Source organism: Rhinolophus sinicus, chromosome 6 (assembly GCF_057876585.1).
Source record: "Rhinolophus sinicus isolate RSI-liver-muscle chromosome 6, RSI-T2T, whole genome shotgun sequence".
Taxonomy (NCBI): domain Eukaryota; kingdom Metazoa; phylum Chordata; class Mammalia; order Chiroptera; family Rhinolophidae; genus Rhinolophus; species Rhinolophus sinicus.
This window is the reverse complement of record NC_142506.1, coordinates 17,358,907-17,373,780: the sequence shown is the minus strand read 5'-3', so window position 1 is coordinate 17,373,780 and position 14,874 is coordinate 17,358,907. Positions and strand designations below refer to the sequence as shown.

The 14,874-nt window shown below is 37.3% G+C and overlaps 1 protein-coding gene across 1 annotated transcript in view; it reads right to left on the bottom strand.

The window, feature by feature from the left end:
• The window catches only part of EIF3H (eukaryotic translation initiation factor 3 subunit H), an 89,984-nt gene extending 81,967 nt beyond the window's left edge, over nucleotides 1–8,017 (bottom strand). The window contains exon 1 of the mRNA XM_019747372.3: nucleotides 7,857–8,017. Coding sequence (XP_019602931.2) covers nucleotides 7,857–7,988 — 132 coding nt within the window. The 5' untranslated portion in view covers nucleotides 7,989–8,017. The remainder of the gene's footprint in view (nucleotides 1–7,856) is intronic.
• Nucleotides 8,018–14,874: the final 6,857 nt, after the last annotated feature.

Here is a 14,874-nt window from a genome sequence, read left to right as displayed (position 1 = left end):
AAGTAAACTGTACGACACAACTATTCTAGAGAGCAATTCGACAAAATGCTTAAAAAGCTTAAGAACATGCATAATCTTTAACCGATTCACTTCAACTGTAGGTATTTACTAACCAGAGGAAAAACACTACCAAAGCAGAACCCAAAATCTTAATGGTGCTACCCGCCCTCAGGTTACGAGTTTATAAACTGACTAATTTTCCTTGTGGGTTTTTTGTGTGTGTGACTTCACCAAACTTTTCTTAAATGTATTTTGTTTTTAAAAAAATTCGTATTTTAGCATAGTATTACTGTCCTATACATAGACATTTCCTACTTACATTAAGTGAAACTAATTGGGGACAGCGACAGAACGTATAGAAGTTGCTGAGGAGGAAAAAATGTATTAAGTATCAGGATACAATGAATGTCTGTGACTATCTGGGGGAAAATGAAATCTTCCAAGTTTTATGCCAAAATACAGCTGATATTCAGACTTGAAGGGTAAAGAAGTTTTATGTTTTGTCTAAGTTAATACTGAGTTACCACTTTTTTGCTGAATCGGTTTTTTTCTTGTATGCTTGGGCGTGGTACCAATATCAACAAAAATACAGAATACTACTCTGGCATACACCAGTCTCCATTTCAGCCCTTTCAGCTTTGATGAAACAATAGTTTCCCATCAAATAGATGGATATGTAAATTACACTGTACTTTGCTATTAAATCTAATCTTTACAGGATACAACCATTTTATAGAATGACCTTCTATAAATAGTGGCGTACAGGGAAAAATAAAGCTATTTTGAGTTTAAGTATATTTTGTCATACATTGCCAAATGAAATATCCAAGTACTATATTTTAAATGACATTTTACAAAAACAAAATTATAAACGAATTTACAAAAGAAAAGCAAATGCAAATAAGTTTTCTTGAGTGCTGAAATCAGAAGCTTTCATCTGAGAAACTATCTAAGAGCTGATAAAACAAAAGTGAGACAATCTGACCACAAAAATAATAACTGGCAAAATCCCTCTTCAAAGCCTAACACTCTTCAGAGACTTTTCTCCCCAACGCCGAGGCTAGGACTGAGCTAAAAGTCCAGGAAAATGCTGCCAAGACTTAAAGTACCTGTTGCTGCTCAGCCAAACTCATGAAACACTCGGTATTAAGCAGAAGATCAGAATTTATAATTTTATAGGAACTAGTGACAAGAAAGCAAGTGACAAGAAAGCAAAAGGTAACAAACAGTAAGTAGTTTAATCTACACTTACTGTGTAACCACTGTTTAATGTCAGAATAGGCATTTGAGGAGTAACGTATGCCATTTCCTCCAGGCCAGATACACTGTGACAACTAAAGTTAAAATTTACTATATTCCATTTACTTGGTCAAGCAGTTTGAAACTCCACTGTAACTAACACAAAACATCAAAATCCATACCAACTACCAAAACTGTTATCAACAATGTTTAAACATCATTAAGAAATTATACAGATTAAGCTTCTATTTATTACAATAACAAGGCCATGCATCATCCTCATATTAAAGCAGAAGAAACTAAAGCCCAGAGATGCTAATTGGTTTATTAAATCATCTCCTCCATGAGAAATACCATGTATGCTGGACGCCTTAAATTATACCAAGAAGCTACAAGAAACACTAATACAGCTTGTCATCACTGTGTGTGCTGTACACACAGGAAGCACTGTCAGAAAAAATTTTTTAAAAAGCAAATAAACCCTCTGACCTTAAGGGAAAGGAACAATGCCCAGAGTATGTGCAGGGTTATCCAAATCGTGGACGCATCCTGAGATGGAAAGTCAGATGGACTTAGGTTTACGAAGTGAAGGCAGCAGGGGAAACTACTTTACATAGGAATACCTACCAACGCTTCTCCTAACTTTCCTTAATATACATCCTATTTTCTTCAACGTTGATTCCCCAGTATCTTAATCTGTGTGACCCACAAGCTAAAGGTTGCCTTTTTCCCAACTTGAGAGTATTTACTAAATTGACCTCTTTTCATTATAAATTTTCTCCTAGGATATGACAAATTATTAAACACAAAGGTTCTGATACATTAGCTTTCTCATATATTTTAAAGTTATAAATCTGGAAGAGCCCTAAATTTTGGGAATCACACTTCCAGATGCTTGAGGAAGGAGCACTGGATTATTCTGTGAACATCTTTACTACTATTTCCCCCTAGCCTGACATTCATCAGGTCACATAATCTATAGTTACCTGAGTTTCCTCATTTGTAAAGTGGGGACAATACTGGTTCCTACATCAAAGAGTTATCATATGGCTTCAGGGCTGTAATACACATAAAGTACTTCAAACAGCACCTGACAAATAACAAGAGCTAACATGGACTGAGTCATTACCATGTATAAAGCAGCTTGTATGTATAAAATCCTTATGTTTAGGGACAATGTATAAAGTCCTTACAATAATAGAGAGCAGAATGAATCGAGAATGGCAAGATACAATCTGAGCTCAAGCTCTAGCATATATTCGCTTTATGTCCTTGAAAAGCTGTTCAGTTTCTATGAGTGAGTGAATCATGTTGTATAATCTGGCCAGTGATGGTTTTATCAGCTTCTGGAGCTCCTAAAATATAATAATGTATATCAAATGTTTTTATCTACTTTAGAAAGCTATCATTTAAGCAATAACATCTTACTGGCCAAAGCAACAAAATATAACTAAATGGTTAAAAATGTCAGACTGCATACTTAATTTCATCTTCATTCAGAGTCTACTGAGTCTCATGCTATAAATAATGCTAACAAGATTGCTTAAATGGTTTCTCATTCATACTAAATGTAAAGCCGGAAATCAAGGGGGGAAAAGATAAATTTGACAACAACAACAAAAACAAAAGGCAGTCAACTTGATACAAAGATAAATTACACTCAAAGCACCTAAAATTCAAAGACAGGGGACCTTTATTATACAAATAAACAGACATAAATACCAAGGGATTCTTGAGACTCTTGTCCAGCATGGGGTAATACATTATGTTCTTAATAATACTAAGTCATCAAAACATGGTTAAGTTGTGTTCAATATTCTCTGACTAAAGAGGCAGAAATTATTGTAATAAACACACTTCAGGAAGATTTATAATTAAAATGACTGAAATGTAAAAGTTTTGCATGCTTGAATTTAAAGTTATCTGGCTGAACTATTCACACATGTGAAACAACTGATTCTCCAAAGAAGTCAGAAAAATGAAAGAAGCCAAGAGTCATACAATTTTTTTTGTTAAAGCGTTAAAATAAAAGGCCAAACTATATTCCACTTGAAACGAGGACTTCAGACAAGAGCTTCCATTTCATAGAATTTAACAAACTATTATCTAGTCTCTTTTAACTTCATATTGTGTCACAAAAAAATATATATAGTCATACATGTCATGGCCTAGTGTAAGCACTTTACAAATTTGAATACTCTTTTCAGTTCACAAAGCACTTCTACCAACATTTTCTCATTACTACATCTAAATAACCATCAGACAAGTAGGGCAGAGATAAATCTACCCTCAAAGCTGGTGTGAGGATCAGACATAATCTAACCAAACCGTCCTGCACAGGGTCTTCTCAATAGTAGATGTTCAATTAACACTAGTGATTTTTCTACAGATAAGACACTGACACCTAAAAAGATGAAGAAATGTGAGCAAGTTTATGAATTTAACTGGTCTTCTAGCCTCACTCCTGTGCTCCTTTCTCACCAACAGACTATATAAATTTCTACAAAGCATTTTACTAACCCTGTTTCCTCATGATTCATTTTCAAGAAAATTCCTGTACCACAGGACTGTATTATAATAATTCATTCACAACATGAGTGCTTTCCATGTGTCAGTCACTGTTCTAGGCACTTGCAAATACTGAAGTGAACAAGCCTGATACTGGTCCTCTCGGGAAGTAGGTATTTAAGTGTGAGAACACAAACAAGCAACAACAAGAGAATTTCAGACAGTATCATGGGCCCAACAAGATGATATAAGGGTCAGTGAACTGATGGGGCCACTTTAGATCAGTCAGAAGGTACCTGTGAGGTGACATCTGAGCTGACACCTGAATAACAAAAAAGTGTATATAACTCTGACCTTTTCATTTATTAATAGCACTCTCTAACTTACTTCGAATAAAGGAGGAATCAGGTAGCTAACAATTGTAAACGATGAGGTAACTTTCTTACATAAAGGGAAAATTTAAAAAGTAGTGGATTTTGACGGCAATGGGTTTTAAGCACTGGAACTTTGGAAGGCACAAATGTTTTACACTTTAGCCTTCAGATCTCAGTGAGAAAAACTACATAAACAGTAAAGTGTTAATTAACAGTATATGACCACAGGCCAAGATGAACAATCCAAAACGTCATCATAAAAAGTTCAGAGAAAGGAAGAGATCACTGTGGAGCAGAGCTGTACTTCTCTAACATGATCTGCTATAAATCATCTGATACAGCAGGTTGGGAGAGGCGCCTGAAATTCTGAGACACTGTATTTCCACAGTTCTAACAAGATACCAAGGGAGGCCAATTCTGCTCGTCTTACTGGTCCATGGACCATACTCTGAGTATCAAAAGTATGAGAAAGGTAAGAGTCAAACTGGTTTCAGGGAACAAAGCGGGCTTTACATGAAAAGTTCAATAGGAAGAATTAGCTTGATCTTGTCTAGGAACGATGAGGCCATCTGGCTACAATGAAGACCCACTCCTCCATGCTATAAGGCTATACTGGGCACTGACTCTGTACAGGGCGCAGAAGACACACTGACAAGGCTAACAGAACGGACCATTTACAGATTGTGAGATACAATTTCACACAAGGAAAACAGCCATGTAATTGTCCATTAACAGTCAGATGAAGAAACTTACACATATTCATACAATGAAATGCTATATTGTAATGAAAATAAATTACACCTACTCACTCTAAAATGGACCAATCTCAACCATGGTGTGATACAGTGGTACCTCGGTTTTCGAACGTAATCCATTCCGGAAGACCGTTCGAGTTCTGAAATGTTCGAAAACAGCCAACACTAGGCCTTGGGATCTTGCACTCAGCGGAAGCTGTGTAACATGTTCGACTTTCGAGGCGTGTTCGAAAACCGAAGCATTTACTTCCAGGTTTACAGCGTTCGTAAACCGAAAGGTTCGTCAACAGAGACGTTCGAAAACCGAAGTACTACTGTATATGTATACATATTACTCAAGACACAGGAGAACATACTATGATTTAATTCATATTTATTAATATAAACAGGCAAACCTAGACAAGTTGTTTAGGAATACACTAGTAAAGCTATAAAGAAAACCAAGAAGTCACTGAAACAAAGCTCAGAATAGTAATAGGGTGGGGAGAAGGGATGGAAGGAAAGGATGAAACAGGGGAAGGGGCTTCAAAGATATTTGTAATGTTCTAGTTCTCAAACTAAATGGCAGGTGACTGGATATATTGTGATTATTTAAATTATGTATTATAGACACTATTTTGCATGTATGACATATCTTGACTTTTTTTTTTACACTTTGCTAATGTTATGAATGATCTTTTCAAAAACTAAATCAGGAAACTGCTGGTGGCAGATTCTAATAGCAGTGAATTAAAGAAACAATGGAAGACGACCAATATAGACGATTTGTAACCACTGACTTCAAGAAGAAAAAAAGTGGGGATTAAGAATGGAACAGAGAGTGCTAAGTAAAGAGACAGAGTTGAACATTTTAATATAGGAAAGTCCTGACAAGGGAAAGGTAATATTAAAGATAGAGGAAATGATGAAACAAGACCAAAGGTAGGAAAGGTTCAAGAATACAAGAAAAATTGGTCTTGGCCACTGTCAAGGTGACAGGAACAAATGAGGTTAAACATCAGGTCTGCCAAATAGTTCTGTGTGGCTAGAATGCACAGTTCCTAGGAAGCCTGGAAAAACTAGGAAATAAACCTAAACACAAAAGAGAGGACGATATCTTGGATATCTTGGTGGGCCTTGAACTCAATGCAAAATCACTGAAAACATTTCAGGAAGGAAGGTAGTAAGATGTGAACTTTCACATTAAGTCAATGTTTTAATAAAAGTATGAAGGATGGACTGAAAAGGGCTAAGACAACAACCCAAGGTACCATTAAAATAATCTATAAAAGAAAATTATCAGGACATAAACTAACAGCAGTACAAAAATAAAATGTAATCTTTTATTCATTCATTTATCCTATCATGTCAGCGAACAGGTTCAGTATTGGGAATTACAGGTAACAAAAGCATAGTCTCTGCCTGCCCTCGGTAGCTCTCATTCTGGTGGGGGAGACACACAGGACAATTACAGGCAGTGGACAAGGCTATGAAAGAAATACAGGGTGGTGTGATGGAGAGTGACCGGGAGAAGGCTACTTCTAACAAGGTTGTTAGGCAAAGCCTTTCTTGAGATGGTGTTATTTAAGCTGAGACCTAAAGCATCAAAAGAAGCCACCAAGAGGGAAGGAATATTTGAGAGACTATTTCAGGCAGAGAAAACAAAGAACTGAAAGGTCATTGTAACTGGAGCCTAGAAAGTATGAGGTGAGTTTGGTGAAAGAGACAAGAGTAGCAGGACCTTGAAGACTGTGGTAAGAAGTCTGTATTTTATTTTTTAAGTGGATATGGTTGGTGGCACACAGATGAGAAGCAGACGAATTTGCTGTATTTTGAAGCTGGAACCACAAGGATTTGCTGAGAGACTGGATGTTGAGAGTAAAAAAAAAAAAAAGAATAAATGTAGGTTAATGCCTAGGTTTTCTGACTTATTCAAATGGGTAGATGGTAGTTCTATTTATTAAGATGGGAGAGACTGAGGTAGGACCAATGAAGGGGAGAGAGGAATGAGGGGGAGAAGTCAATAACTCTATTTTGGACACGTTAAATCTGAGGAGCCTATAAGATATCCAAATAGTGATGGTCATGCAGGCAATTGGGTATTCAAGAGTGGCATTCAACAACCAAATCTGGTAAGAAATATAAATTCAGAATATAAATATGGAAAGCCACAAGAAGGGTCCTTAAAGAGAGTCTACTACTATAACTACTACAAATAACAGCAGCAGCTAAGAGGAACTGGAAACTTACTATGTCCCAGACATCGTGCTAGTTATTGACACATTCAGCCAATTTTAATCCTCCAAACAACTCAGATGAGGAAAATGAGGCATAAAGTGATGAACTTGCCCAGTGTCACTCAGCTAATCAGAGGTGGGATTCAAACCCAAGCAGTGTTGCTCCAGAGGTGTGCTTTTAACTACAGTACTTGGTTACGTTACGTCAAGCAGAGACCAGAGAGAAGGAGGCTTAAACCCAAATCCTGAGGCACCCCAACATTCACAGATGGGAAAAGAAGAAACTACATAACAGATTATGCTGTTTCAGATAAAGCTCTGAACTCTAGGCTCAAACGTGACTACAAAGTAAATCTCCCCTTGGGAAGTTACAGACGTCATACCCCAGCAGGGAAGCATTAGTTTACCTTACTCTCCCCTCCCAAAAGCCCTGGAGTCCTAGATCCTTCTCGGCAGTTCCGTCACCTACTTGTCTTCCAGAGAAGTCTTTCTCCAAGTCCCCTCTCCCACGCATCACAAAAGAAGACCCCAAGAATCTGTCACACACACACCCCTCGCCTTGTTCCTTCTATTCCCCCGTCAGATGGCAGAGAAGGCTGTGGCGTCTCCCGATCAAAAGTGAAGATGAGAAAAGAGAGTTTCAGCGGACAACTCTGGCCCAGCCTCACCAAGCCTAGAAGAGAAGCTGCCGGGAAGCGCGGCTGGCGGGACTGGGCTGGGAACTATGCTCCCACGTGGGCCGGAGGAGACGGAACCCCACTCACCAAGCCATCTATCTGCACTTGCTTCACGGCCGAATCTCCGGACCCGCCTTTGCTTTTGCCCTTCCCTGCCGCGCCGGCAGTGGAGCTGGAAGAGGTGGTAGCAGACCCGGTGCCTTCCTTGCGGGACGCCATCTTTCCAGCCGGACAGGAAGAGAGAGAAACGTGAGTAATCGGAAGCGGAAGTACAAGCTATTCGTGACGTCGTGCGCAGTCTGGCGTTCGAGGGGCGGAGCTGGGAGAAAGCGCTGGCGTAGGGCCCCGCCTCCCATCTTTTCCCAGCCTCACCTCCTCCCCCCCCCCCCCAGTCCGATGCACATGCGCATTGTGCGCTTGCGGCTTCCCCGTAGAGTCCTAGAAGAAGAAAGTAGACTTTTAAAAATGTTTTCCACTTTATGTTTGGTCAGTCTCCATTAGGCAACTGATCACAGTAGCATTATAGATCACATTTATATAAGGTCTCATGCGTAAAAATGCTTTCACTTCTAATTTTTTGATTAATCCCCATTCCCAATCTTGTAAACCATGAACTGTATTAACTCCCATTACACTTATTAGGAAAGGGAGACGCGATTTATCCAACATCATTCTGTTAATTAGTCCTAAACGGTATTGCAGTTTGTCTTATGTAATTTTAGATAGCGGTCTCTACATAGATTATATAAAAATTAATTAAAACAGAAACTTTGATTGCAATTACCAGAACTAATAGCCCTTTGCTGCTATTAGTTTCATGTAGGATTTACATAAGTACCAGGAAGTTGTTTTATGTGAAGTGGTGATGCGGAACATATTTTCTAAAAATCACGCTGACTTATAACACAGTTTGAAATACACATCTCAAGGCTTTAAGAGAATAATTTGACAGTTCTAGAAAACCATCTTAGACGAATTTAAAACATTCTCCACTTCCAAATACAGTTTGCCTATTCCTTATTTTTGAAATGTTGACTCATCCAATAAATACCTAGGCAGAACTGATGAAGTGGCTATACCAATGAAGGCTATTTTTTGCCCTGAAGATTTTTTGTTGTGAGGGTCTGGTGTTATATTACAATCTGAAAACAGGAACAGTTACACCTGACAAAAATTCCTAATGCTACAAAGCAAAAAGTTAATATCCATTCTTTTCAAGTGCTCATGAAATTTTTATCAGAACAGACCACAACCTGGGTCACAGGGACCGTCTCAACACATTTAGAAGTATTGAAGGTTGATTATAGTAGAATTACGCTAGAATCAGTAAAAGAAAGATAGTCAAAAAGAAGAATGAAGAAAATCCATCATGGAAGAACCAGAACTGGAAATTAGTGCCTATCATTGGGCAGCTGGGGTGATGAGCACCAAAAAAGCGGGTTACTTACAAACAATAATTATTGTTTTATCCTACAGCATATATAACAGTTTTATTTCAAAATTACAACGCCAATATTACCACTAACAATAAAACTAGTAAGTAAAGTTTAAAGTTTCTTGGCAATATTTTTGTCCTTGGAAATATCCCACTAAGATTTTTCAGTCTTGTGTGCTAATCACACTATAGGTTCTTTTAACCTGACCCAAAAAAATGCATGTGGGCCTTCTGCTTGAAATAGTCCAGAGCCAAGAGGTACAAATGCAGATGGTCCCCACCTTACAATGGTTTGACTTATGATTTTTTTGACTTTATAATAGTGCAAAAGTGATACACATTCAGTAGAAAGCATACTTCAAATTTTGACCTTTTCCTGGGCTAATGATATGCAATATGATGCTCTCTTATGAAGCTGTGCAGTGTGGCAAGATGCAGCTCCCAGTCAAGTTCGTGATCATGATGGTAAACAACCAATACTCTACGATGTACGGTGTTGCCAGCATCTTTTGGATATTTGGCTATTGAGCACACTTAAGGTAGGCTAGACTAAGCTATGTCAGGTAGGTTAGGTGTATTAAATGCATGTTGGGCTTATGATATTTTCAACTTACAATGGGTTTATTCAGAAGTAACCCCATTGCAAGTCAATCCAGGAACATCTGAACAGAGAGAGGGAGGGACAGAAGAAGGAAGGAAGAGAGAGAGAAGAAGACCCATGAAGTAGAATTTGAAATAGAAAATCAATATGATCACCCTAACTAGAAAGGGCTAGAAGCAATGTCACTCCCTTCACTTGGATTCCTGGTTTCCTTCCTATCTCACTGGCTGTTCCTTTCTTCTCAGTCACCAACTGCTGATTTCTCTACTCTTTCCCAACCTTTAAATATTGAACAGCACCAGATTTCAGTCCTTATACATCTTTGTTCCCTTATCTTTATTCCCCATCATGGTGATCTCATCCACTCTCAAGGCTCTGAACTTCATGCATATGCTGATGATTCCGAAATTCATATTTCCTCAGACCTCTCCACTGAACTCCACACCAGCATCTCCATCTGCTTACTCAACATTCCCAGTTAAATGTCTAATAGGCACTTCCGACTTAACCTTTCCAAATTTGAGCTCCAAATACTGCCGACAAAAAGAAATGCTCTTCTCCCAGTCTTCCCCCATCTCTTTAGATGACAGCTTTATTCTTCTAGTTGATAAGACCAGGACTCTTGGGGTCATCTTTCACTCCTCTGTTTCTCTCAACCACCCACCCACCTACCCACCCCACCCCCATCCATCAGAAACTCCAGTAGGCTCCATCTTAAAATGTATGCAAAATCTAGACTTTTTCTGGGAAGAAGAAAAGCTATTTTTTCCTACTCCTCCCACTAAGTAGGTATGTCTACACCCCTGGACATTACATATAAAAGAAAAATAAGGAGACTCTGCAAGGTGGAGGGACAAAAGAAGACTGGCTGGGGACGTTGGGACCCAAGGAACAACACAGTGGTGATTTCCCAGGGTTTCTATTTGCCACATACATCCCATACTTGGAGCTGAAGTCCAGCAACCTGGAAACATCAAGAGGCACAGACAAAAAAAAAAAAAAAAGAACTCCATCCAAAGTCTGTTCACTGTGTGTACTGTCAGTGGAGACCATGTGAGGAGTTTGAACTTTCACCCTCACCAGACAGCAATGAGACAGCCACTTCATCCCCCCAATGGAATGACGTCAGAGAAGGCCTAGTGGAGAGTCAGGATTTTACCACAGCAGTAAGGAGGCCACCCACCCCATGAAGGAAGCGTGGAGAGCAGTAATAAGGCACTCCTACCCCTTCCATCCAGAAGGTATCGGTGGAGGCCTACTGGGAGCTGGAACTCCTATCTCCCACCAGTAACGAGAAACTATTCTTGCACCTGAGGGAGTCAATGGAGGCTGAACAAGGAACTTCTATTTGCTCCCTCATAGGGCAGTAACAGGAAGAACTCCCTCCTTCCATTGCCAGAGCTGTGTCAGAGGAAGCCAGCTAAAACAGAAGGGCTCAAAATCCAAAGTTCCATAACAGAATACAGAAACGTCTATCAGGAAGATTTCAAACTGAATGAAAAAAGACAATCAATAGATGCCAACAGTGAAATGATAGAGATGTTAGAATTGTCTGAAAAGATTTTAAAGCAGCCACCATACAATGTTTCAACTAACAATTACAAACATACTTGAAATGAAATTTCAGCAAAGAAATTGAAAGTCTCAGCCAAGACATAGAAGATATAAACAGGAACCAAATGGAAATTTAGAACTTAAAAAAATACAATAACTGAAATGTTTTATTTTTATTTTATATTTATTTTATTTTTTTAAATCAGTGGATGGGCTTAACAGCAAAATGGAAAGGACAGAGTGAAAAAATCAGTGGAACATAAAAATTACCCAGCCTGTACAAAGAGTAATAGAATAGAAAATGATATAGCCACTGTGGGAAAGAGTATGGCAGTTCCTCAAAAAATTAAACTTAGAATTACCAAATGATCCAGCAACTCATGTCTAGATATGTACACAAAAGTATTAAAAACGAGGACTCAAACAGGTATTTGTATACCAATGTTCATAGCAGCATTGCATATAATAGCCAAAAGGTGGAAACAACTCAAATGTCCTTTAACAGATTAATGAATAAACAAAATGCAATGTATACATACAATGGACTATTATTCAGCCTTTAAAAGAAACAAGAGTCTGATACATGCTACAACATGGATGAACCTTGAAAATATTTTGCTAAATGAAATAAGCCAAATACTAAACAACAACTATTGTGTGATTCAATTTATATAAGGTACCTACAATAGTCAAATTGGTAGAGAAAGAAAGTAAAATAATGGTTACTAGGACCTGGAAAGAGGGAGAAATAAGGAGTTATTGTCTAATCGGTGTAGAGTTTCAATTTCAGATGATGGGAAAGTGGTAATTGTTGCACAATAATGTGAATGCATGTAATGGTACTGAATTGTGTACTTAAAAAAGTTTTAAATGTTAAAGTTTATGTTACTTTACCACAATACAAAAGGGGGGGGATTGAAACAAAAAATTCACAGAGTCTTGGGGAACCGTGGAACTATAAGAAAAAACTGTAGGTGTCCTGGCATAGAAGTCTCACAAAGAGAAAAGAAAGAGAGCGTGGGTTAAAGGTATTTGAAGAAATGATGACTGAAAATTTCTCAAATACTAGGGAGAAAGTCATAACCTACAGATGGAAGAAGCTTGAGTGAACTCCAAGCAGGATACATCACACCAAGACATATCAGAGTCAGCCTTCTGAAAACCAAAGAAAAACTTTTGAAAGCAACAAGAAAGAAACGACACCTTACTTATGGGAGAAAAACAACTAGAATTAAAGTGGATTTCTCATCAGAAACCACGAGACCAGAAGGAAGTTGCATAATATTTTTAAACTGCTAAAATAAAAAGAACTCTCAACCCAGAAACCTATATTCAATGCAAATATTGTTAAAGAATAAAAAGGAAATGAAAACATTTTTGGATGAAGAAAAACTAAGAGAATTTGAACTAGCAGACCTGCCCTAAAAGAATGACTGAAAGAAGTTTTCTAAAAAGAAAAGAACCAATAAAAGAAGGAACCTTGGAACATCATTGAGGAAGAAAGTTCACAGTAAACCAAAATATGGATAATTACAATAGACTTTCCTCCTCCTTTTGAATTTCCTAAATTATGTTTTAGGGTTAAAGCAAAAATTATAAGTATCAAGTATAGTTCTAAATGTATGTAGAGGAAATATTTAAGACAATTACATTATTAAAAGGCTGGTTAAGGGACAGGAAGGTAAAGTTTCTACACTTTAACTGGTAAAATGACTTAACTGTAATAAGTTATTCAAATCTAATGTAATACCTAGGTAACCACTAAAAAGCTTTACAAAGGGATACACTCAAAAATACCCCAGCTAAATCAATATGAAATTTTAAAAAATATATTCAATAGCCACAAGAATGCAATAAAAAGAAAACAGGAATAAAAATAAATAGAAAAAAAATAGCAGTCTTAAGCCTAAACATATCAATAATTAGGTTAATATAAATATTCTAAATATACCAACTAAAAGATAACTATTGATATAATGGATAAATTCATACTTAACCATAAGCTGTCTAAAAGAAACTCACTTCAAAAATAATGATATTGAAAGTAAAATGATGGAAAAATATATGCAAACGTTAATCAAAAGAAAGCAGGAGTGGGCATTATTAACCTCAGATAAAGGAGAATTCAGAGCAATGAAAAAATCACCACAGACAGAGAGAGACATTTTAAAATGATATGATGGTCAATCACCAAAAATACCTCGCAATTCTAAATGTGTATGCCCCAGCTAAAACGCTAAACTTACACGAAGACAAATTCATAGAACTCAAAGGATAAACAAATCCACAGTCGTCATAATTGGAGACGTCAATTCCTCTCTCTCAACAACAACTAGATAGAACAACTAGAAAGAAAACCAGCAAGGATATAAAGGAACTAAGCAACAACATCAATCAGTAGGATCTAATCAACATTTATAAAACATTCCAACCAACACATTCTTTTTAAATCCCATAGAATGTATAGTTCATATCTTGAGCCATAAACAAATCTCATCAAATTTAAGAGAATGGAAGTCTTTCAGAATATGTTCTCCAACCACAATAGATTCAAACTAAAAGTCAAAATGTAAAAGTAACAAGAAAACTTCCAAATATTTGGAAACTAAACAACATACTTCTAATAAACCATGGTTCAAAGAGGAAGTCTTAAGGGAAATTTAAACACACACAAACATACGCACACACTGAACTGAGCTAATATAAAACTACAAAATGTCAAAATTTTTAGGACACAGCTACATCAATGCCGAGAGGGAAGTTTATATCTAAATTCATTTGTTCTAAAAGAGGAAATGTTTCAAATCAATAAACGTAAATTCCCTCTTCAAGATCTTACAAAAATAAGAGGAAAATAAACCTAAAGCATGCAGAATAGATTAAATAAACTAAATGATCTAATATTCTAAAATAATAGATTAAAGTAGAATACTGAATATATTCAATCACGCAAAGAAGGTTGGTCATAACCGTTAAGTTGTATTTCTGCCTCCCGACAAAAGGCAGTTTGATATTGTGGGTGTTAGTTTCACTGTAGATATTCATTTAGTGCATAGAATAAATTTACCCTGTTTCCCCACAATATGTTCTCCATTCTCTTTGTCATGGGAACTAAAGTTTTTAACGTACTTCTAACTTTGCTGGAAATATTTCAAATATATTCAGAAGCCAAAGAGAAAAAGGTGGTGAGTGCCTTCCAAAGCAAGCTGTGGCCCGCCCATGGGTGAGTACCACGTGGGAAGCAAAGGATAGCCTGTTATATACCTGAGTGAAAAATGAAAAAATAAAAATAAACAGGCTGACTAGTTCTGCTTTTGTGACATAGTAACTCTACATACTAGGAAAACACAGTCCAGTGCATGTCAGACTGTAACCATTCCATGCCTTACAGCCAGGCAGTCTTGGAGCTGCTTTTCCTTGCTTGGCTAAGACTTACTTACATCTCTTCCGATGCAATAAAATGAAAGAATCAAGACAATAAAGATGAGCCAAAGAATTTCTTAAAATGTCACTTC